This window comes from Stegostoma tigrinum, chromosome 46 (genome assembly GCF_030684315.1).
Source record: "Stegostoma tigrinum isolate sSteTig4 chromosome 46, sSteTig4.hap1, whole genome shotgun sequence".
Taxonomy (NCBI): domain Eukaryota; kingdom Metazoa; phylum Chordata; class Chondrichthyes; order Orectolobiformes; family Stegostomatidae; genus Stegostoma; species Stegostoma tigrinum.
This window is the reverse complement of record NC_081399.1, coordinates 1321734-1345938: the sequence shown is the minus strand read 5'-3', so window position 1 is coordinate 1345938 and position 24205 is coordinate 1321734. Positions and strand designations below refer to the sequence as shown.

At 56.1% G+C, this 24205-nt stretch overlaps 3 protein-coding genes across 6 annotated transcripts in view; all 3 read right to left on the bottom strand.

Annotated features, from left to right (window-relative positions):
* LOC125449560 (uncharacterized) overlaps nucleotides 1–6285 on the bottom strand; it is an 18637-nt gene extending 12352 nt beyond the window's left edge. Inside the window, exons 1-3 of the mRNA XM_059642769.1 lie at nucleotides 5565–6285; nucleotides 3787–3992; nucleotides 1520–1739 (exon numbers count right to left, since the gene is read on the bottom strand). Coding sequence (XP_059498752.1) covers nucleotides 1520–1739; nucleotides 3787–3992; nucleotides 5565–6152 — 1014 coding nt within the window. The 5' untranslated portion in view covers nucleotides 6153–6285. The remainder of the gene's footprint in view (nucleotides 1–1519; nucleotides 1740–3786; nucleotides 3993–5564) is intronic.
* A 26-nt stretch (nucleotides 6286–6311) lies between these two features.
* Nucleotides 6312–8172, bottom strand: LOC132207361 (putative golgin subfamily A member 6-like protein 3). Its single transcript, XM_059642768.1, has 3 exons — nucleotides 8148–8172; nucleotides 7529–8073; nucleotides 6312–7451 (listed from the first exon to the last, which is right to left on the bottom strand). Exons 1-3 carry the CDS (start codon nucleotides 8170–8172, stop codon nucleotides 6432–6434), a joined length of 1590 nt encoding a protein of 529 aa, XP_059498751.1. The 3' UTR covers nucleotides 6312–6431.
* The window catches only part of LOC132207354 (182 kDa tankyrase-1-binding protein-like), a 44243-nt gene continuing 28109 nt past the window's right edge, over nucleotides 8072–24205 (bottom strand). For all 4 annotated transcript variants that reach the window (XM_059642754.1, XM_059642752.1, XM_059642751.1 and 1 more), the window contains exons 4-5: nucleotides 14207–14255; nucleotides 8072–8524 (exon numbers count right to left, since the gene is read on the bottom strand). In XM_059642754.1, the coding sequence (XP_059498737.1) occupies nucleotides 8294–8524; nucleotides 14207–14255 (280 nt within the window). In that variant the 3' untranslated portion in view covers nucleotides 8072–8293. The remainder of the gene's footprint in view (nucleotides 8525–14206; nucleotides 14256–24205) is intronic.

Here is a 24205-nt window from a genome sequence, read left to right as displayed (position 1 = left end):
TCCGACAGTGCCTAATCCCTCAGCACTGATCCTCCGACAGTGCCCACTCCCTCAGCACTGACCCTCTGACAGAGCGGCGCTCCCTCAGCACTGACCCTCCGACAGTGCCCACTCCCCCAGCACTGACCCTCTGACAGTGCCCACTCCCCCAGCACTGATCCTCTGACAGAGCCATGCTCCCCCAGCACTGACCCTCCGACAGTGCCCGCTCCCTCAGCACTGACCTTCCGACAGTGTCCGCTCCCTCAGCACTGACCCTCCGACAGTGCCCGCTCCCTCAGCACTGACCCTCCGACAGAGCGGCGCTCCCACAGCACTGACCCTCCGACAGAGCGGCGCTCCCTCAGTACTGACCCTCTGACAGAGCCCACTCCCTCAGCACTGACCCTCTGACAGAGCCATGCTCCCTCAGCATTGACCATCCGACAGTGCGGCACGCCCTCAGCACTGACCCTCCGACAGTGCCAGCTCCCTCAGTACTGACCCTCCAACCATGCGTCGCTCCTTCAGCACTGACCCTCTGACAGAGCGGCACTCCCTCAGCACTGACCCTCTGACAGAGCGGCGCTCCCTCAGCACTGACCCTCCGACAGAGGGGTGCTCCCTCAGCACTGACCCTCCGACAGAGGGGTGCTCCCTCAGCGCTGACCCTCCGACAGTGTGGTGCTCCCTCAGCACTGACCCTCCGACAGTGCGGCACTCCCTCAGCACTGACCCTCCGACAGTGCCAGCTCCCTCAGCACTGACCCTCCAACCGTGCGGCGCTCCCTCAGCACTTACCCTCTGACAGAGGGGTGCTCCCTCAGCGCTGACCCTCCGACAGTGTGGTGCTCCCTCAGCACTGACCCTCCATCTGTGCAGCGCTCCCTCAGCACTGACCCTCTGACAGAGCGGCGCTCCCTCAGCACTGACCCTCCGACAGTGCCCACTCCCCCAGCACTGACCCTCTGACAGAGCCATGCTCCCTCAGCACTGACCCTCCGACAGTGCGGCCTTCCCCCAGCACTGACCCTCCGACAGTGCCCGCTCCCTCAGCACTGACCTTCCGACAGTGCCCGCTCCCTCAGCACTGACCCTCCGACAGAGCGGCGCTCCCTCAGCACTGACCCTCCGACAGAGCGGCGCTCCCTCAGCACTGACCCTCCGACAGAGCGGTGCTCCCTCAGCACTGACCCTCTGACAGAGCGGCACTCCCTCAGCACTGACCCTCCGACAATGCAGTGCTCCCTCAGCATTGACCCTCCGACAGTGCCAGCTCCCTCAGCACTGACCCTCCGACAGAGGGGCGCTCCCTCAGCACTGACCCTCCGACAGTGCGACGCTCATTCAGCACTGACCCTCCGACAGAGCGGCACTCCCTCAGCACTGACCCTCCGACAGTGCGATGCTCATTCAGCACTGACCGTCCGACAGCGCGGCGCTCCCTCAGCACTGACCCTCCGACAGTGCCCATTCCCTCAGCTCTGACCCTCTGACAGAGCGGTGCTCCCTCAGCACTGACCGCCCGATGGTCACTCACCATCAAGAAGGAGAAGTCGATGCTCTTTGGTCTGTCAGGTTCTTCCTGCATTTGGGAATCTTTGGGTTCCTGCTGTGTGTCCTTCTCGCTCTCCTCAGTGTCCCTGGTCTCTTCGACTGGTTCCTGTGCCACACTCTCTGTCCCACCTGAGTCCGTTGTCACAGCATCTTGCTCCAACTCAAAGACTGGACTCTCCACCTCCTCCATGGGCACAGATGCACTGCCAAACGGGATAACATGGCCTGTCATCATCCCAGAATATACACAGCAGGACCCAGCCAATCAGCATACATCACCTAGAGAGGGAGAGAGACTCCCTCTTTGAACAGGGTCCCTGACAATGAGACAGAGAGACTCCCTCTTTAACTGGGGTCCCTGACAGAGAGACAGAGAGAGAAAAATAGGGAGAGAGAGAGAGAGGGAGCGACTCCCTGTTTGAACAGGGTCCCTGACAATGAGAGAGAGAGACTCCCTCTTTAACTGGGGTCCCTGACAGAGAGACAGAGAGAGAAAAATAGGGAGAGAGAGGGAGCGACTCCCTGTTTGAACAGGGTCCCTGACAATGAGAGAGAGAGACTCCCTCTTTAACTGGGGTCCCTGACAGAGAGACAGAGAGAGAAAAATAGGGAGAGAGAGAGAGAGGGCGCGACTCCCTGTTTGAACAGGGTCCCTGACAATGAGAGAGAGAGACTCCCTCTTTAACTGGGGTCCCTGACAGAGAGACAGAGAGAGAGAGAGGGAGCGACTCCCTGTTTGAACAGGGTCCCTGACAATGAGAGAGAGAGAGACTCCCTCTTTAACTGGGGTCCCTAACAGAGAGAGAGAGGGAGCGACTCCCTGTTTGAACAGTGTCCCTGACAATGAGAGAGAGAGAGACTCCCTCTTTAACTGGGGTCCCTGACAGAGAGACAGAGAGAGAGAGAGAGGGAGCGACTCCCTGTTTGAACAGGGTCCCTGACCCAGAGAGGGAGACAAGGTCAGAAATTAGGCAACACCAGTTTATAGTCCAACAGGTTTATTTGAAAACACAAGCTTTCACAGCCTTGCTCCTTCCTCAGGTGTCAGCGAGAGAGTAAGTATCAGTCACGGAATTTATAAGTAAAAGCTCAAAGGGTCACATAACGGATAAGGATGTATTAAACAAAACTAAGATGCTGTTAAATCTTTGATCAGTTAGAAGGTTTTAATTGATTAATTTTGCATGTGTAAACTGAATCTCTGAATTTCTTTCAAGTCTTGGTCCTGAGAGAACTGAAGGTTTTGTCAGTGTAATGAAGAGCTGGCAGTTTAGGTCAGTCAATGCACGTTGGGTGTGAGACCTTGTTTAGAATCTGTGTTTTCATTTGGTGTCAGACTGGTTTTATTTCTAAAGGAGGAATTTCTAAAATAACACATTGACTGACTGTTTCTAAATTGTGTGCTTTTTGAACAAATAGGATGTATCTGCAAATACAAATTCACCCCACAGATATGTGTGTGAGAGGGAGAGAGAGAGAGAGGAGGGAGAGTGTGTGAGTGAGGAGGAGAGTGTGTGAGAGCGCGCGCGCGTGTGTGTGAGAGAGAGAGAGAGAGAGACTCCCTCTTTAAACAGGGTCCCTCATTGGAGAATCCGAGATAACAAGGTGTAGAGCTGGCTGAACACAGCAGGACAAGCAGAATCTTAGGAGCAGGAAAGCTGATGTTTTGGGCCGAGAACCTTCATCAGACCAATGGTATCAAAGTAGACTTCACAAGCTTCAAAATCTCTCCTCTCCCCCACTGCATCACAAAACCAGCCCAGCTCGTCCCCGCCTCCCTAACCTGTTCTTCCTCTCACCTATCCCCTCCTCCCACCTCAAGCCCCACCTCCATTTCCCACCTACCAACCTCATCCTGCCCCCTTGACCTGTCCATCCTCCCCAGACTGACCCATCCCCTCCCTACCTCTCCACCTACACTCACCTTTACTGGCTCCATCCCCGCCTCTTTGACCTGTCTGTCTCCTCTCCTCCTATTTTCTCCTCTTTCCATTTTCTATCCCCCTCCCTCTTTGTCCCTATTTAGTTCAGAACCCTCTCCCCTTCCCCCATTCTTGATGAAGTGTCTAGGCCTGAAACGTCAGCTTTTGGGCTCCTGAGATGCTGCTTGGCCTGCTGTGTTCATCCAGCTCCACACCTTGTTATCTTGGATTCTCCAGCATCTGCAGCTCCTATTATCCCTCAGAGGTGAAGATGTCCTGTCTGTAATTGTGACCTTGTTCAGCGAGATTCTGTTTCTCTGACACATACCTCAGTGCTGTGCCTGGGCTGCTCTCTGTCCTGTGAGCTGGCACCACATTGTTGTTGCGTTGTGTGCTGCGGAGCAGCAAGTCTCTGGGGCTGAGTTTGAGGTCCTTCTGGCCTGGACTCTGCTGTTCTGATCCAGGATAGCCCGCTGTGTCTGTGTCAGGCTGACATTCTGAGTTGTTCTGCTCTGTACCTTCAACAGGATCCAACTGTTCAGGGAGAGCCACAGAGCAATGATCAGTCCAATAAACTCTCTGAGACCCAGCCCCACCATCCCGCTGCATTTTCATTCTCTGCTCTGTGCAGTGGACAGATGGGTAAATCCCCTTCCAATAGGGGAACAGACTGCCCAGTGTGTGTACATGGGGAGAGGGCTGTGTTCTGGGGTAAATCCCCTTCCAATAGGGGAACAGACTGCCCAGTGTGTGTACATGGGGAGAGGGCTGTGTTCTGGGGGTAAATCCCCTTCCAATAGGGGAACAGACTGCCCGGTGTGTGTACATGGGGAGAGAGCTGTGTTCTGGGGGTAAATGCCCTTTCCAACAGGGGAACAGACTGCCCGGTGTGTGTACAGGGGGAGAGGGCTATGTTCTGGGGGTAAATCCCCTTCCAATAGGGGAACAGACTGCCCAGTGTATGTACAGGGGGAGAGGGCTGTGTTCTCAGGGTAAATCTCCCTCCGATAGGGGAACAGACTGCCCGGTGTGTGTACATGGGGAGAGGGCTGTGTTCTGGGGGTAAGTCTCCCTCCGATAGGGGAACAGACTGCTCAGTGTGTGTACATGGGGAGAGGGCTGTGTTCTCGGGGTAAATCTCCCTCCGATAGGGGAACAGACTGCCCGGCGTGTGTAAAGGGGGAGAGGGCTGTGTTCTGGGGGTAAATCTCCCTCCGATAGGGGAACAGACTGCCCGTGTCTGTAACTGCGAACAGGCTGCCTTCTGTACAGTACTCACCAATACACCATATTCCCTGAGGTAGCGAGCGGGTAGCTCTGGCGATCCGATATCACTCCCTATTCCAGAGTCTGTGCGTTGGGAAGCGGCGCCTGTTTCAAGTGCTAACTTGTTGAGCAGGGAGTCGATAGTAATGTGACTGGTGTGTGAGGTATTGAACTCCATTCTCTCAAAGCAGCACTCCATCCCACATCCTCCACCGCTCACATGCCAATCCCACCGTGCCCAGGCTCAGTGCTATACCTGTTAACCCATCTCTCAGTCACTATCTTTCAGCCCGCCTGCATACTGCTCCTGTAACTTGCCAGAACCTGTCAGACAGCCTCCCTACCCTCTCCTACTCCTTTGCTTCTGGGGCAGTTCCACTCCCTGTTCGTCATTCCCACTCTCGGGACACTCCCTGTTCCACGTCTCCCAGGCAACAACTGGGAAAGGAACAGGACGCAGATCTGTCAGCTTTAAAGGAACAGGATTCAGAGGCATCTGTCTTAAAGGGACAATACTTACAGAAACTGGCCTTAAAGAGACAGGACCCAGAGACTCCTGCTTTAAAGGAACAGAAACCAGGGACTCCCATCTTAAAGGGAATAGGTCCCAGTAGTCCCACTCAGCTTTACAAAGGGATAGAATGCAATAGTCCCATTTTCACAGGACAGGCCGACAGACACTGCCTTAAGGGACAAGGCAGACTCAGCAGATTAAAGGCATGAAGGCACAGTTAAAGGGATAGTATACCCCATAAATAGTTAAAGGGGACAACACGTTTTATACATCATGCTATTCTGCAACATGCCCACCACCCAGCATCAACCCAGTGTCCCCATTACCTGTGTGGGCTTTTTACTGGCTCTCACTCCAGGACCATTCGACTCGGAATCCATTGTCATTCCTACACCATGGATATGCTCCATCTCCTTATCGCTGGGACACTCCATCTCTTCCAGTCTGCGCCTCTCTGCCTCTACATCTCTCTGCCTCTCCATCTCCTCCACTCCGCGCCTCTCCATCTCCTCCACTCCGCACTTCTCCATCTCTCCATCTCTCCGAATCTCCATCTCCTCCACTCCGCACTTCTCCATCTCTCCGTCTCTCAGACTATCCATCTCCTCCATTCCGCGCCTCTCCATCTCTCCATCTCTCAGACTCTCCATTTCCTCCACTCCGCGCCTCTCCATCTCTCCATCTCTCAGACTCTCCATCTCCTCCACTCCGCGCCTCTCCATCTCTCCATCTCTCAGACTCTCCATCTCCTCCACTCCGCGCCTCTCCATCTCTCCGTCTGTCAGACTCTCCATTTCCTCCACTCCGCATCTCTCCATCTCTCCGTCTCTCAGGCTCTCCATTTCCTCCACTCCGCGCCTCTCCATCTCTCCATCTCTCAGACTCTCCATCTCCTCCACTCCGTGTCTCTCCATCCTCTCCGTCTCTCAGACTCTCCATCTCCTTATGTGTGAGAGTCCCTGTCTCCATGTCTCTGTGATTTTCTGTCTCACTAACCTTGAGACTCTCAGTCTCAGCACCCAGCCTGGGCCCTGGCACGGAGGGAGACAGCTGAACATGTTGTGGGGGACTCCTTTCCTGTCCTGTCCTGGCTCGTTCCAGCGATCTCGGTGTTGACCACTCAAAGGACTCAGAGAGGCCCCAGTCCTGAGGAACGCGAGACATCAGAGTCAAGACTGAAACACTCCTCATGTTCAGCCAGCACACGCCCCCCGTGCTGCCAGCGATTTGTCCTCGGCCAGACGCTGTTCCTCGGCCAGACGCCTCTCCTCCTCGGCCAGACGCCTCTCCTCCTCAGCCAGATGCTGTTCCTCGGCCAGACGCCTCTCCTCCTCGGCCAGATGCTCCTCCTGGGCCAGACGCTTCTCCTCCTTGACCAGACGCTCCGCCTCGGCCAGACGCTCCGCCTCGGCCAGATGCTCCTCCTCAGCCATACGCTTCTCCTCCTCGGCCAGACGCTCCGCCTCGGCCAGACGCTCCTCCTCGGCCAGACGCTCCTCCTCGGCCAGACGCTGTGCCTCGGCCAGACGCTGTGCCTCAGCCAGACGCTCCTCCTCGGCCAGACGCTCCGTCTCAGCCCGACGCTGTTCCTCGGCCAGACACTGTGCCTCGGCCAGACGCTGTGCCTCGGCCAGATGCTCCTCCTCGGCCAGACGCTGTGCCTCGGCCAGACGCTGTTCCTCAGCCAGACGCCTCTCCTCCTGGGCCAGACACTCCTCCTGGACCAGACGCTTCTCCTCCTCGGCCAGACGCTCCTCGGCCAGACGCTGTGACTCGGCAAGATGCTCCTCCTGCGCCAGACGCCTCTCCTCCTGGGCCAGACGCTGTGACTCAGCCAGACGCTCCTCCTCGGCCAGATGCTGTGCCTCGGCCAGACGCCTCTCTTCCTCGGCCAGGCGCTGTGCCTCGGCCAAATGCCTCTCCTCCTCGGCAGATGCTGTGCCTCGGCCAGACGCTGTGCCTCGGCCAGACGCCTCTCTTCCTCGGCCAGACGCTGTGCCCTCGGCCAGGCGCTCTTCCTCGGCCAGACGCCTCTCCTCCTCAGCCAGACGCCGACCCTCGGCCAGACGCCGTGCCTCGGCCAGACGCCTCTCCTCCTCGGCCAGACGCTGCGCTTCGGCCAGACGCCTCTCTTCCTCGGCCAGACGCTGCGCCTCGGCCAGACGCCTCTCTTCCTCGGCCAGACGCCTCTCTTCCTCGGCCAGACGCCTCGCCTCCTCAGCCAGACGCTCCGCTCGGCCAGATGCTGTTCCTCGGCCAGACGCCTCTCTTCCTCGGCCAGACGCCTCGCCTCCTCAGCCAGACGCTCCGCCTCGGCCAGACGCTGTTCCTCGGCCAGACGCCTCTCTTCCTCGGCCAGACGCTGCGCCTCGGCCAGACGCCTTTCTTCCTCGGCCAGACGCTGCGCCTCGGCCAGACGCCTCTCTTCCTCGGCCAGACGCTGCGCCTCGGCCAGACGCCTCTCTTCCTCGGCCAGGACGCCTCGCCTCCTCAGCCAGACGCTCCGCCTCGCCAGACGCTGTTCCTCGGCCAGATGCCTCTCTTCCTCGACCAGACGCCTCTCCTCCTGGGCCAGGCGCTGTTCCTCGGCCAGACGCCTCTCTTCCTCGGCCAGAACGCCTCGCCTCCTCAGCCAGACGCTCCGCCTCTGCCAGACGCTGTTCCTCGGCCAGACGCCTCTCTTCCTCGCCAGACGCCTCTCCTCCTGGGCCAGGCGCTGTTCCTCGGCCAGACGCCTCTCCTCCTCGGCCGGACGCCGTGCTCGGCCATACGCCTCTCCTCCTCGGCCAGACGCTCCTCCTCTGCCAGATGCTCCTCTTCTGCCAGACGTCCCTCCTCAGCTAGACGCCCCGTCTCAGCTGAATGCTTCTGGTCTGGCAGAGATTGCCCCTTCTCCTCATCCTCAGTACCACTCTGGGGTTGAGCTTGCTCCATCAGTGCCCACAGCCTGGGACTCAGGTCAGTGGTGGGAGGTGGTGAGGTGTGGAAGGTGCCCGGAGGTGAGGAGGGTGGGACAGGGGGTATTAAACAGGAACTGTCGTCCTCGACGTTGTGATCAGACATTGCAGTGGGGAGGGGCAGGTGGACGGGGGTCTTGGGTCCCTGCTGTTTGCGCCCTGACAATCTCTCGCTGACCTCGGACCCCAGTGACCTCCTTGCCCCAGCCCCCTCCTCCTCCTCCTCCCACCTCCTCCCCCTCCCCCTCCACGGGCCCTGCTTGGGTTCGCGAGGCAAACGGCGAGTCTTTCAAGGTCCAGCTTCTTTCGGTTCCAATCTTCCCTGGGTCCTGGAGGGAGGCAGCGAGTGAGATCAACTCCCCCTCACAGTGCGCCCACCAAACCTACCGCCCTCCCTCCCTCCCCTTTCACACTCCCTCCCTCCCCCTCACAGTGCGCCCACCAAACCTACCGCCTTCCCTCCCTCCCCGCTCACACTCCCTCCCTCCCCCTCACAGTGCGCCCACCAAACCTACCCGCCTCCCTCCCTCCCCTTTCACACTCCCTCCCTCCCCCTCACAGTGCGCCCACCAAACCTACCGCCCTCCCTCCCTCCCCCCCTCACACTCCCTCCCTCCCCCTCACAGTGCGCCCACCAAACCTACCGCCTCCCTCCCTCCCTCACTTCACTCCCCCTCACAGAGCGCCCACCAAACCTACCCGCCCTCCCTCCCACCCCTTTCACACTCCCTCCCTCCCCCTCACAGTGCGCCCACCAAACCTACCGTCCTCCCTCCCTCCCCCTCACACTCCCTCCCTCCCCCCTCACAGTGCGCCCACCAAACCTACCGCCCTCCCTCCCTCCCCTCACTTCACTCCCCCTCACAGTGCGCCCCACCAAACCTACCGCCCTCCCTCCCTCCCCCCTCACACTCCCACACTCCCCCTCACAGTGCGCCCACCAAACCTACCCGCCTTCCCTCCCTCCCCGCTCACACTCCCTCCCTCCCCCTCACAGTGCGCCCACCAAACCTACCGCCCTACCTCCCTCCCCCCTCACACTCCCTCCCTCCCCCTCACAGTGCACCCACCAAACCTACCGCCCTCCCTCCCTCCCCCCTCACACTCCCTCCCTCCCCCTCACAGTGCGCCCACCAAACCTACCGCCCCTCCCTCCCTCCCCCCCTCACACTCCCACACTCCCCCTCACAGTGCGCCCACCAAACCTACCGCCTTCCCTCCCTCCCCCCCTCACACTCCCTCCCTCCCCCTCACAGTGCGCCCACCAAACCTACCGCCCTCCCTCCCTCCCCCCTCACACTCCCTCCCTCCCCCTCACAGTGCGCCCACCAAACCTACCGCCCTCCCTCCCCTCCCCCCCACACTCCCTCCCTCCCCCTCACAGTGCGCCCACCAAACCTACCGCCCTCCCTCCCTCCCCCCTCACACTCCCTCCCTCCCCCTCACAGTGCGCCCACCAAACCTACCGCCCTCCCTCCCTCCCCTTTCACACTCCCTCCATCCCCTCACAGTGCGCCCACCAAACATACGCCCTCCCTCCCTCCCCCCTCACACTCCCTCCCTCCCCCTCACAGCGCGCCCACCAAGCCTACCGCCCTCCCTCCCTCTCACACTCCCTCCCTCCCCCTCACAGTGTGCCCACCAAACCTACCGCCCTCCCTCCCCCTCCCCCTCACACTCCCTCACTACCCCCTCACAGTGCGCCCACCAAACCTACCGCCTCCCCTCCCTCCGCCTCACACTCCCCTCCCTCCCCCTCACAGTGCGCCCACCAAACCTACCGCCCTCCCTCCCTCCCCCTCACACTCCCTCCCTCCCCCTCACAGTGCGCCCACCAAACCTACCGCCCTCCCTCTCCCTCCCCCTCACACTCCCTCCCTCCCCCTCACAGTGCGCCCACCAACCCTACCGCCCTCCCTCCCTCCGCTTTCACCCTCCCTCACTCCTCTCACAGTGCGCCCACCAAACCTACCGCCCTCCCTCCTCCCCTTTCACACTCCCTCCCTCCCCTCACAGTGCGCCCACCAAACCTACCGCCCTCCCTCCCTCCCCCTCACACTCCCTCACTCCCCCTCACAGTGCGCCCACCAAACCTACCGCCCTCCCTCCCTACCCCCCTCACACTCCCTCCCTCCCCCTCACAGTGCGCCCACCAAACCTACCGCCCCTCCCTCCCTACCCCCTCACACTCCCTCACTCCCCCTCACAGTGCGCCCACCAAACCTACAGCCCTCCCTCCCTCCCCTTTCACACTCCCTCCCTCCCCCCTCACAGTGCGCCCACCAAACCTAACCGCCCTCCCTCCCTCCTCCCCTTTCACCCTCCCTCACTCCCCCTCACAGTGCGCCCCACCAAACTACCGCCCCTCCCTCCCTCCCCTTTCACACTCCCTCCCTCCCCCTCACAGTGCGCCCACCAAACCTACCGCCCTCCCTCCCTCCCCTTTCACACTCCCTCCCTCCCCCTCACAGTGCGCCCACCAAACCTACCGCCCTCCCTCCCTCCCCTTTCACCTTCCCTCACTCCCCCTCACAGTGCGCCCACCAAACCTACCGCCCCTCCCTCCCTCCCTCCCCTTTCACACTCCCCTCCCTCCCCCTCACAGTGCGCCCACCAAACCTACCGCCCTCCCTCCCTCCCCTTTCACCCTCCATCACACCCCCCTCACAGTGCGCCCACCAAACCTACTGCCCTCCCTCCCTCCCTCCCCCCTCACACTCCCTCCCTCCCCCTTCACCCTCCCTCAGTCCTCCTCACAGTGCCACCAAACCGACCGCCCTCCCTCCCTCCCCTTCACCCTCCCTCACTCCTCCTCACAGTGCGCCCACCAAACCTACCGCCCTCCCTCCCCCCCTCACGCTCCGTTCCCCTCTCACATCACTCCTCCTCAGTGTGCCCACCAAACCTACCGCCCTCCTCCCCCCTCACATCACTCCTCCTCAGTGTGCCCACCAAACCTACCGCCCTCCCTCCCTCCCCTTTCACCCTCCCTCCCTCTCACCTCACTCCTCCTCACAGTGTGCCCACCATACCTACCGCCCTCCCTCCTCCCTCTTCTGTCACCCTACCTCCCTCTACACTTCACCCTTCCTCCATCACTCACTCACCCTCCCTCTTCGCTCATCCTCATTACCTCCTTCCGTCACCCTCCCTCCCTGCTCTTCACTCACCCTCCCTCCCTGCTCTTCACTCACTCTCCTTCACTCCCTGATCTTCACTCACTCTCCCTCCCTCCCTGCTCTTCACTCACTCTCCCTCACTCCCTGATCTTCACTCTCCCTCCCTCCCTCCCTGCTCTTCACTCACTCTCCCTCCCTCTTCAGTCACCCTCCTTCCCTCTTCAGTCACCCTCTCTCCCTGCTCTTCACTCACTCTCCCTCCCTCCCTGCTCTTCACTCACTCTCCCTCACTCCCTGATCTTCACTCTCCCTCCCTCCCTGCTCTTCACTCACCCTCCCTCCCTCCCTGCTCTTCACTCACTCTCCCTCACTCCCTGATCTTCACTCACCCTCCCTCCCTCCCTGCTCTTCACTCACCCTCCCTCCCTCCCTGCTCTTCACTCACTCTCCCTCCCTGCTCTTCACTCACTTCTCCCTCCCTCCCTGCTCTTCACTCACTCTCCCTCCCTCCCTGCACTTCACTCACTCTCCCTCCCTGCTCTTCACTCACTCTCCCTCCCTCCCTGCTCTTCACTCACTCTCCCTCCCTCCCTGCTCTTCACTCTCCCTCCCTCCCTGCTCTTCACTCACTCTCCCTCCCTCCCTGCTCTTCACTCACTCTCCCCTCCCTCCCTGCTCTTCACTCACTCTCCCTCCGTCCCTGCACTTCACTCACTCTCCCTCCCTCCCTACTCTTCACTCACTCTCCCTCCCGCACTGCACTCACTCTCTCCCTCCCCTCCCTGCTCTTCACTCACTCTCCCTCCCTCCCTGCTCTTCACTCTCCCTCCCTCCCTCCCTGCTCTTCACTCACTCTCCCTCCCTCCCTGCTCTTCACTCACTCTCCCTCCCCTCACTGCCTTCATTCACTCTCCCTCACTCCCTGATCTTCACTCACCCTCCCTCCCTCCCTGCTCTTCACTCACCCTCCCCTCCCTCCCTGCTCTTCACTCACCCTCCCTCCATTGCTCTTCACTCACTCTCCCTCCCTGCACTTCACTCACTCTCCCTCCCTCCCTGCACTTCACTCACTCTCCCTCCCTCCCTGCTCTTCACCCTCCCTCCTTCCCTGCGCTTCACTCACTCTCCCTCCCTCCCTGCTCTTCACTCACCCCTCCCTCCCCGCTCTTCACTCTCCACCCTCACGCTCTTCACTCACTCTCCTCCCTCCCTGCACTTCACTCACTCTCCCTCCCTCCCTGCACTTCACTCACTCTCCTCCTCCCTGCTCTTCACTCACTCTCCCTCCCTCCCTGCACTTCACTCACTCTCCCTCCCTCCCTGCTCTACACTCACTCTCCCTCACTCCCTGATCTTCACTCTCCCTCCCTCCCTGCTCTTCACTCACCCTCCCTCCCTCCCTGCTCTTCACTCACTCTCCCTCACTCCCTGATCTTCACTCACCCTCCCCTCCCTCCCTGCTCTTCATTCACCCCTCCCTCCCTCCTGCTCTTCACTCACTCTCCCTCCCTGCTCTTCACTCACTCTTCCCTCCCTCCCTGCTCTTCACTCACTCTCCCTCCTCCCTGCACTTCACTCACTCTCCCTCCCTGCTCTTCACTCACTCTCCCTCCCCTCCCTGCTCTTCACTCACTCTCCTCCCTCCCTGCTCTTCACTCTCCCTCCCTCCCTGCTCTTCACTCACTCTCCCTCCCTCCCTGCACTTCACTCACTCTCCCTCCCTCCCTGCTCTTCACTCACTCTCCCTCCGTCCCTGCACTTCACTCACTCTCCCTCCCTCCCTGCTCTTCACTCACTCCTCCCTCCCTGCACTTCACTCACTCTCCCTCCCTCCCTGCTCTTCACTCACTCTCCCTCCCTCCCTGCTCTTCACTCTCCTCCCTCCCTCCCTGCTCTTCACTCACTCTCCCTCCCTCCCTGCTCTTCACTCACTCACTCTCCCTCCCTCACTGCTCTTCATTCACTCTCCCTCACTCCCTGATCTTCACTCACCCTCCCTCCCTCCCTGCTCTTCACTCACCCTCCCTCCCTCCCTGCTCTTCACTCACCCTCCCTCCCTGCTCTTCACTCACTCTCCCTCCCTCCCTGCTCTTCACTCACTCTCCCTCCCTCCCTGCACTTCACTCACTCTCCCTCCCTCCCTGCTCTTCACTCACTCTCCCTCCCTGCACTTCACTCACTCTCCCTCCCTGCTCTTCACTCACCCTCCCTCCCCGCTCTTCACTCTCCACCCTCACTGCTCTTCACTCACTCTCCCTCCCTCCCTGCACTTCACTCACTCTCCCTCCCTCCCTGCACTTCACTCACTCTCCCTCCCTCCCTGCTCTTCACCCTCCCTCCCTCCCTGCTCTTCACTCACTCTCCCTCCCTCCCTGCACTTCACTCACTCTCCCTCCCTCCCTGCTCTTCACCCTCCCTCCTTCCCTGCTCTTCACTCACTCTCCCTCCCTCCCTGCTCTTCACTCACTCTCCCTCCCTCCCTGCACTTCACTCACTCTCCTCCCTCCCTGCTCTTCACTCACTCTCCCTCCCTCCCTGCACTTCACTCACTCTCCCTCCCTCCCTGCTCTTCACTCACTCTCCCTCCCTGCTCTTCACTCACTCTCCCTCCCTCCCTGCTCTTCACTCTCCCTCCCTCACTGCTCTTCACTCAATGTCCCTCATTCTCACTCTCTGCAAACTCTCCCTCCAACCATCTCTGTCATGCTCTCACTCTTCTCCATCGTTGTCACCTTCATCCCATCCCTACCTCCCTCCGTTCTTGATCTCCCTCTCCCTCCTCCACATTCCTAAATCTCATCAACACTTTGCCCCTTCGTCCTTTGCACGCTCCCTCCCACAGTCCCTCAACGATTGCCACAGCCCCTTCCCTCCAACACTCTGACTACTCACCTGGGTCAGGGCCTCCAACACAAGCTGTTCCCGATCAATCCCGGAGGGGCTGTATGAGAAAGACAGTGGGAACACAGTGAAATTCCCGACTCCCATTCGAGTGAAATCACTGCCATTTCCTTCCACTACAATTTGTGAGGATCAGGGTGTGGGGGGGGGGGGGGGCGCAGTTTGGGAATAGTCTGAACGTGTCTCTAACCCTGTGCTGTCCCTCTCTCTGGGAGTGCTTGATGGGGGACAGTGTAGAGGGAGCTTTACTCTGTACCTAACCCTGCACTGTTCCCGTCCCTAGGAGGTTTGATGGGGTTACAGTGTAGAGGGAGCTTTGCTCTGTATCTAACGCCGTGCTGTCCCTCTCCTGGGGGTGTTTGATGTCGGGGGGGGGGGGGGTGTGCAGAAACAGTGTAGGGGGTGTGAGAGAGAATTTATTTAGTGATGATTTCCCAGAGTTTGACTGTCCTGGCAATATCTAATGATGTTTGAAATACACAGTAATACTTAAAGATCACTTGGAAAATTTGGAATTTATGGAATCGTTTGGATATTTTCTGGAAGGGAAAGGATATGATGTGGCTTTATCATGGAATGAAATTGACTGTTGATCGCTGTGAGCCATCTGCTGCAAACAGACATCTCAGCTGACTTTGGAAAAGATCCAAGCAAAGCCTTTAAGAAAATACAAAATGTGATTTATGACACTTAAGTACTGGAACTTCCGGTTTTGAGAAGGTTATGAAGTCTCCGATGCTAGGGATCGCCTGTTTTCTCATCGTACCCTCCTAATTGTACAGAAATATCAGAACCTCCGATTCTGCCAAAAGAAGATGAAACTCTTTCCACAATTTTTTTTCCAGGCAAAGTTCCTGCAGACCTGGTCACATTCCCATCTGCCAGAGTTTGTTACAAAACTGAATAAAAAATTAATGCTGACTGATTTGCAGGGCTCAAATCCAGATTGGTTGCAATCAGAAACTGAATATTTTCAATCAGCCTGTGCCTGATGGGGCAGCGTTGTAGAACAGAGGGACCAGGGTTGCTTTGAAGCTTGCATCACATCTCGGCGAGCTGGGGTTGGGGGGGAATAAGAAGGCGTTTAGCACATTTGCCTTCATTGCTCAGTCCTTCGACTATAGGAGTTGGGACGTTATGTTGAGGTCGTACAGAACGTTGGCGAGGCCCCATCTGGAGTAACGTGTGTGGTTCTGATTGCCCAGTTATAGGAAGGATATTATTAAGCTGGAGAGGGTTCAGAACAGATTTACCAGGATGTTGCTGAGAATGGACGGTTTGAGTTATAAAGAAAGGCGTGGATACGCTGGGATTTTTTTTCACTGGAGCGTAGGACATTGAGAGATGACCTTATGAAAATTTATAAAGTAACGAGGGGTGTAGATGGAGTTAATGATAGCCGTCTTTACCCTTACACAGGGGATTTCAAGCAGCACATTTTCAAGGTGCGAGGAGAGAGGTTTAACAAAGACACGAAGGGCAAATATTTTACACAGAGGGCGACACGTGTGGAATGAACATCGTGAGGAGGGGCTGGATGTGGGTACAGTTACAAAGTTTAAACGACAAGTATGTGGGAAAGTTTTGGAGGGATATGGGAGCAGGCAAGTGGAGCTAGTTTAGTCTGGGATCAGGTCAGCATTCTCTGGTTGGGCCAAAGTGTCTTTTTCCCTGCTGTATGTCTCTATGACATGAGATATCAACATATCCTATTGTTTGTCTTTAAACGATTGACCAAGTATTTATTTTAATGTTACTCACATTTCTTTTTAAAAAGTATCTGTAGAGATTGTTATCCTTTTGTGCTGTGAAGGAGGGTCCAGGTTGGGTTTAAGGCGACAAAGTTCTAATTCTGCATCATAACTTTGACATTACTTGTCATTTGGTTTAAAAATGAGTTTTGTTTTGAATAAATGGCTTCATGGGATTCTGACAGTGTGGAAGCAGGCCATTTGGCCAATCAAGTCCACACAGACCCAAAAACAACATCCCACCCAGACCCAACTCCCTACTGCAACCCTGCATTTCCCGTGGCTAACCCACCCGACCCTGCACACCCCTGTAACCCTGCATCTCCCACGGCTAACCCACCCTACCCTGCACACCCCTATAACCCTGCATCTCCCATGGCTAACCCACCCTACCCTGCACACCCCTATAACCCTGCATCTCCCATGGCTAACCCACCCTACCCTGCACACCCCTGTAACCCTGCATCTCCCACGGCTAACCCACCCTACCCTGCACACCCCTGTAACCCTGCATCTCCCATGGCTAACCCACCCTACCCTGCACACCCCTATAACCCTGCATTTCCCATGGCTAACCCACCCTACCCTGCACACCCCTGTAACCCTGCATCTCCCATGGCTAACCCACCCGACCCTGCACACCCCTGTAACGCCGCATTTCCCATGGCTAACCCACCCGACCCTGCACACCCCTGTAACCCTGCATCTCCCATGGCTAACCCACCCTACCCTGCACACCCCTGTAACCCTGCATTTCCCATGGCTAACCCACCCTACCCTGCACATCCCTGTAACGCCGCATTTCCCATGGCTAACCCACCCTACCCTGCACACCCCTGTAACCCTGCATCTCCCACGGCTAACCCACCCTACCCTGCACACCCCTGTAACCCTGCATCTCCCATGGCTAACCCACCCGACCCTGCACACTCCTGTAACCCTGCATTTCCCACGGCTAACCCACCCTACCCTGCACACCCCTGTAACACTGCATCTCCCACGGCTAACCCACCCTACCCTGCACATCCCTGTAACCCTGCATTTCCCATGGCTAACCCACCCTACCCTGCACACTCCTGTAACCCTGCATCTCCCATGGCTAACCCACCCTACCCTGCACACCCCTGTAACCCTGCATTTCCCATGGCTAACCCACCCTACCCTGCACACCCCTGTAACCCTGCATCTCCCACGGCTAACCCACCCTACCCTGCACACCCCTGTAACCCTGCATCTCCCATGGCTAACCCACCCTACCCTGCACACCCCTGTAACCCTGCATCTCCCATGGCTAACCCACCCTACCCTGCACACCCCTGTAACCCTGCATCTCCCACGGCTAACCCACCCTACCCTGCACACCCCTGTAACCCTGCATCTCCCATGGCTAACCCACCCTACCCTGCACACCCCTGTAACCCTGCATCTCCCATGGCTAACCCACCCTACCCTGCACACCCCTGTAACACTGCATCTCCCACGGCTAACCCACCCTACCCTGCACACCCCTGTAACCCTGCATCTCCCATGGCTAACCCACCTGACCCTGCACACCCCTGTAACCCTGCATCTCCCACGGCTAACCCACCTGACCCTGCACACCGCTGTAACCCTGCATCTCCCATGGCTAACCCACCCTACCCTGCACACCCCTGTAACCCTGCATCACCCACGGCTAACCCAGCCTAGCCTGCACACCCCTGTAACCCTGCATCACCCATGGCTAACCCACCCTACCCTGCACACCCCTGTAACCCTGCATCTCCCATGGCTAACCCACCCTACCCTGCACACCCCTGTAACCCTGCATCTCCCATGGCTAACCCACCTGACCCTGCACACCCCTGTAACCCTGCATCACCCACGGCTAACCCACCTGACCCTGCACACCCCTGTAACCCTGCATCACCCATGGCTAACCCACCTGACCCTGCACACCCCTGTAACCCTGCATCACCCACGGCTAACCCACCTGACCCTGCACACCCCTGTAACCCTGCATCTCCCATGGCTAACCCACCTGACCCTGCACACCCCTGTAACCCTGCATCACCCACGGCTAACCCACCTGACCCTGCACACCGCTGTAACCCTGCATCACCCACGGCTAACCCACCTGACCCTGCACACCCCTGTAACCCTGCATCTCCCATGGCTAACCCCCCCTACGCTGCACACCCCTGGACGCTACGGGCAATTTAGCATGGCCAATCCACCCTAACCCTGCACACCTTTCGACTGTGAGAGGAAAATGGAGAACACAGACCAAACCCACACTGACGGTCACCCAAGGTTGGGATCAAACCTGGGTTCCTGGCGCTGTGAGGCAGATGTGCTAACCACACAGCCACCGTGCTTCGCTTTGCCCTTTCACACTCGATGTAGGTCCCCTGTGTCCTTCCTTATGTCCAGACCTTTCGCCTGCGCCCAACAGCAGCTAACTCCTAAGCATCATAATAACCTTCATGACTGTGTTATAATCCCTCTGAAAGTGACACATTAACCTCTTGTACTCTGCCTTCTAACCTACACCACACGAACTGTATCCAGTTTTCCTTCAGCAACTTAATTTGCGTTGCTACTTTCTTGGAAGGTTGTAAAGAGCACCTCAAACACTTTCTCTCAAATTTTGACAGGACATGTACAAGTGGAAACATTTTCTCTCCGCGCTTTGAGTTATGGGGTAGGTTTTCAAAATTTTCCTCTGCATCTGAAACTGTTTTTAAAATTACCTCCTGCCTTCTGAACTGGTGTCCCCTTTACCCCAGTTCTGAAGAAATGCTCCCTCTCTCTCTCACAGATGCTGCCAGACCTGCTGAGTTTCTCCAGCAATTCCTGGTTTTGTTTCTGATTTCGAACATCCGCAGTTCTTTGTTTCATTCCCCCCTTATCTCTCTCTCTCTCTCTTTTGCAATTCTTTCTCCAGCTTCTGGAGTTTTTCATTTCCTTCAAGTACAAGATTCCCAATTTCTAATTCATTTTCCCTTGTTTTTCATGTTCAAACCAGTCCTTTGCAGTTGAATCCTCACTATTTCAGTTGCTGCACCTGTTGGTGTTCTGAGTATTTTCACCAACTCTAAACTACTAATGCATCAATGATCTCAGACTTCTTAAGATTTTGCCATTAAAATTTTGACATTAAAACTTTATGACAATTCTTGCCCAATTGATTTCAATGTATTGATGAAAAGAACAAAATGGCCCATCCACTCCCTTTTTTGTACAGCTATCCAGATGAAAAGCAATTTTCACCAACTTTGTTTAATCAGCTTGAAACAAGCTGGTAAGCACAGGTGGAATGCTAGCTGAGCGGTTTGCACTGCTGTCTCACAGCACCAGTGACACGGGCTCGATTCCAACCTCGGTCAACTGTCTAGGTGGAGTTTGCATGTTCTCCCTGTGTCTGTGTGGGTTTCTCCAGGTGCTCCGGTTTCCCCCCGATGTGCAGGCTAGGCTGGGTTAGCCATGGGAAATGCAGGGTTACAGGGGTGTGCGGGGTAGGGTGGGTTAGCCATGGGAGATGCAGGGTTACAGGGGTGTGCAGGGGAGGGTGGGTTAGCCATGGGAGATGCAGGGTTACAGGGGTGTGCGGGGTAGGGTGGGTTAGCCATGGGAGATGCAGGGTTACAGGGGTGTGCAGGGCAGGGTGGGTTAGCCACGGGAAATGCAGGGTTACAGGGGTGTGCAGGGTAGGGTGGGTTAGCCACGGGAAATGCAGGGTTACAGGGGTGTGCAAGGTAGGGTGGGTTAGCCATAGGAGATGCAGGGTTACAGGGGTGTGCAGGGTAGGGTGGGTTAGCCATGGGAGATGCAGTGTTACAGGGATGTGCAGGGTAGGGTGGGTTAGCCATGGGAGATGCAGGGTTACAGGGGTGTGCAGGGTAGGGTGGGTTAGCCATGGGAGATGCAGGGTTATAGGGGTGTGCAGGGTAGGGTGGGTTAGCCATGGGAGATGCAGGGTTACAGGGGTGTGCAGGGTAGGGTGGGTTAGCCATGGGAGATGCAGGGTTACAGGGGTGTGCAGGGTCGGGTGGGTTAGCCAGGGGACATGCAGGGTTACAGGGATGTGCAGGTTAGGGTGGGTTAGCCATGGGAGATGCAGTGTTACAGGGATGTGCAGGGTAGGGTGGGTTAGCCATGGGAAATGCAGGGTTACAGGGATGTGCAGGGTAGGGTGGGTTAGCCATGGGAGATGCAGGGTTACAGGGAGAGGCTGAGATGCCCATCAGTGTGGGCTCGATGGGCCAAATGGCCAGTTTCTACACTGTAGGGGTTCTGTGAAAGTTAGCTTTGGTCATTGGACACAAGCGTTAAGATTAAGTGTCATATGTTGCCCTCAGAGAAACCATTCTTTTGGAGGAATTTAAAACTTCACTTTCTCCAGTAAGTAGAGCTCCTGCTCAAGACCAGAAGATTACAATCACTAGACAGGCTGCAGAAGTAGCAATTGTGAGCTGATGCCCGACACTCCATTTTTCTTCCCAGAGGAGGATTGAAACTGGGAGAGGGACGACTTGATAGAGGTTTATAAAAGCATGAGGAACGTAGATGAAGTGAGTCGCAAAGGTCTTTTGGATTGGTGGCATAGTTTCAAGGGGAGAGGAGAAAGATTTTAACAGGGCATGGGGGCAACCTTTTCACACAGAGCTTCACGTGTGGAATGAATTTCCACAGCAATGATGGATAGGTGCGGCCACAGTTACAAAGTTTAAAAGTCATTTGGGCAAGTGCATAGGAATGGGAAAGGTTTGGGGGGGGGGGGAATAAGGGTCAGAAACAGGCAGGTTGCACTAGTTCAGTTTGGGATTATGGTCAGCATGGACTGAAGGGTCTGTTTCCGAGCTGTACGACTGTAAAACATGGCAAGTAGCCAGGGATAAGGATGGGCTTAGCTAAATGCCCCAAGATCTCCTCCTTTAGGGAGAAAGGAAGGAGCTGAGGGGGGACAGCGAGAATTGACAGCCTAAGGTTGAGTGGGGCAACTTTACTCAGCACCCTGGTATCCTCATGGGACTTTGAGGAGATCCCTGTGCGACCGACAAGGAGGAACCCAGAATGAAACCTGAACTAATTGGATTTGAACTGTAATCACAGTGAAGAGAACAGTCAAAAACAGAAGTTGCTGGAAAAACTCAGCAGGTCTGGCAGCACCCGTGAAGGAGAAAAACGGAGTTAACATTTCAGGTCTGGTGACTCTTCCTCAGAACTGATGCATTGGACAAAGAGTTGTGGGTTGGGGCCAGAATAGGACTGGAACAAGGAATCTTCCGCCTACCCCATAGAAGAGACATACATAACTGGGGCCCACGCCGGTACCCATGGCCACCCCTTTGACCTGAAGAAAATGACGGGAGTTAAAAGGGAAGCTGTGAGGGTGAGGACAAGCTCGGCCAAGCAGAGGAGGGTGGTGGTGGTGGGTGGGGATGGTTCAGGTCTTTGCCCCAGGATGAAGCGGAGAGCCCCAACAGCCTCCCTGGTGGGGAATGTAAAGAGAACAGGTTTACCTGTGAGTGCAGGAGATGTGAATAGGGTCTGTGACATGTCAGTTTTCTAACAAAAGGGAAGGTCAGCTCTTGGCCACTCAGCCCCTTGAGCTTGCTGTGCCATTCAATAGGACCACTGCTGATCCCACATTCCTCACAGCCACCTTCCCATAACTCTTGATTCCCTGACTGACCACGAATCTATCTCAGCCATAAATACATCCACAAGGACCCTGCCCTCACAGCTCTCTGGTGCAAGGAGTTCCAAAGACTGATGACCCTCCCAGAGAAGAATTTCCTTCTCATCTCAATCTGAAATTGATCCCCCTTTATGGAACATAGAACATTACAGCGCAGAACGAGCCCTTCGGCCCTCAATGTTGCGGTGACCTGTGAACTAATCTAAGCCCCTCCCCTACACTATCCCATCATTATCCATATGTTTATCCAAGGACTGTTTAAATGCCCCTTTTATGGTGAGACTATGTCTCCAAATGATACAGCAAAACATGAAATTACATCAAGGAGTAATGACCTACTTCACTTTGTTGTAGAAACATAACTGTTCCTTCAGAAGCTCATCAAATGTTAAGGAAACGTATAGAGTTAATGGCAGGACCCTGAACAGCATTGATGTACAGAGGGATCCTGGGGTTCAAGTCCACAGCTCCCCGAAAGTGACCACACAAGTCGATAGAGCGGTAAAGAGGGTGTATGGCGCACTTGTCTTTAATCTTTGGGGAACTGAGTACAAGAGTCAGGATGTCGTGTCGCAGCTTTATAAGACATTGGTTAGGCTACACTTCGAGTATTGTGTTCAATTCTGGTCACCACATTACAGGAAGGATGTGGGGGCTTTGGAGAGGGTGCAGGAGAGGTTTAGCAGGATGCCGCCTGGATTAGAGGGAATGAGATATAGGTAGAGGCTAGAAATACTCGGGTTGTTTCCTCTGGAGCGGCGCAGGCTGAGGGGAGACTTGATAAAAGTCCTTAAAATTATGAGATGCATAGATAGGGTTGATGGTCTCCCCAGAGTTGAAATGTCTAAAACTGGGGGGCAGGCATTTAAGGTTAAAGGGGTGGGGAGGAAGTTAAGGAGAGCAAGGTTTTTTTACGCAGATTGGTGGGAATGTGGAATGTGCAGCCAGGGGTGGTGGTGGAGGCAGATACAATACGGGTGTTTAGGGCTCTATTAGATAAGATCATGGATATGCGAGGAATGGAGGGATACGGACCGAGGGCAGGCAGAAGGGGTTAGTTTAATTTGGCATCATGCTGGCACAACATTGTGGGCCAAAGGGCCTGTTCCTATGCTGTATTGTTTGAAGTAAGGTCATAGAGAGCAGGGTTTAAATAAAAGGAAATAGAGGGAAGAGTATCTCCCCCTTACTTCGCACAACGTACACTTTGAATTTGAGTTCATGCATGGAATAGTGGCAGTCAAAATGACCTATAAATGGTGCTGGGGAATGATGTGACTGGAGTGAAAGTCATGCCTTTGTCAGTAATTACAGGAAGCCCATGCAAGGTCAAACAGACAATAGTTTAATAGAACAGGTTCCGGATATTTTTACTCCACAAGAGGTGATCGGAGCTGCAGTTCAACAAAATGCATCAGCAAAGCAGACGTAAGGAGCCAACACATTGTCAGAGATAGAGAGAGAGAGAGAGAGAGAGAGAGAGAGAGAGAGAGAGAGAGAGAAAGTCAGAAAAAGAGTAGAAGAGGGAATGACAGAGAGAGAGGGAAAAATCCCTTTTTCAGAAATGTTCCATCGTTTTCTTTCTCCACAGACACTCCCAGATCCGCGGTGTTTCCCCAGCGTGTACACTGCCTGTTTCAGCTGTGAAGCTCAGGCTGGAGCAGTTCCTCAGCGTTGATAGTAAAATCGAAGCTCTGATGGGCAAATGCAGCCATCCTTACAGACTCCCCCACTTCATCCCTGCAGGCAAAGCCATTATTCAAATATTGGCACCGCCCTGATATCAGAAGGCAACATTGCGAGTGGAACTTAAAATGTCCACAAGCAGGAACGTGTGGGAATAGAGGACACTGAACATTGACAATTTAGGATTTTGTTCATAAATTGGCTGGGCCTTTGCAAAGGAGTAGTACAGTTTGACAGAACATGCCTCACTAATGGTAGGGATAAATCTTAATGGGCAGTCAAACCAACATCTCTCATACAGATGAGGAACTATCCAGGATGACACTAGTGAACCGTGGAACACCATTTCCAAAAATGAATGCAGGACACAAACATATTCTCGCGAGAAACTAAAATTTAGTTGCCAAGGGACGATCACAAGTATTTTCCAAGATGGTGACAGAGTAAGGCTCCTGAGCGAGGATTTGTCTGCACTGCCTGCTTTCCTATCTTCTTTTCTCGCTTCCTGCCCCCCTCCACCCACCACCCCACTCCCAACCCATTTATAAGGCTTGTTTTTAAAAGAAAGGCACTCTTTTCCTCTCTACTTACCTTCCAGAGGGAGCACTGTTGTCAATGTGGCAGTGACTGAAGGCCCGCAGCAGGGAGTCTGCCAAGTCGGCCATGGTTGTGCCTAGCAGAACTCTAACAGTGAGGTGGCATCATTGAGGTGACGGGTAAGGCGGGGGGAACCAGAGAAGGACCCGGGGGGGGGGGGGGGGGGGGGTGCTGGCAGATGGCAGTATGACAGCAGCACTGGGGAAAACACTGAGCCCTCGTGGGGAAGAGGCCCGCGTGGAGCGACCAGGCCTGTGACTAAAGGAGGACTGT

Coding starts and splice junctions, on each gene's coding strand:
- LOC132207361 (XM_059642768.1), bottom strand. CDS start 8,172: ATGGAGCAAGCTCAACCCCAGAGTG. Junction 8,074..8,147: donor GCAAGCTCAACCCCAGAGTG/GTACTGAGGATG, acceptor CGTCTAGCTGAG/GAGGGACGTCTGGCAGAAGA. Junction 7,452..7,528: donor CGGAGCGTCTGGCTGAGGAG/GCGAGGCGTCTG, acceptor CTGGCTGAGGAG/GCGAGGCGTCTGGCCGAGGA.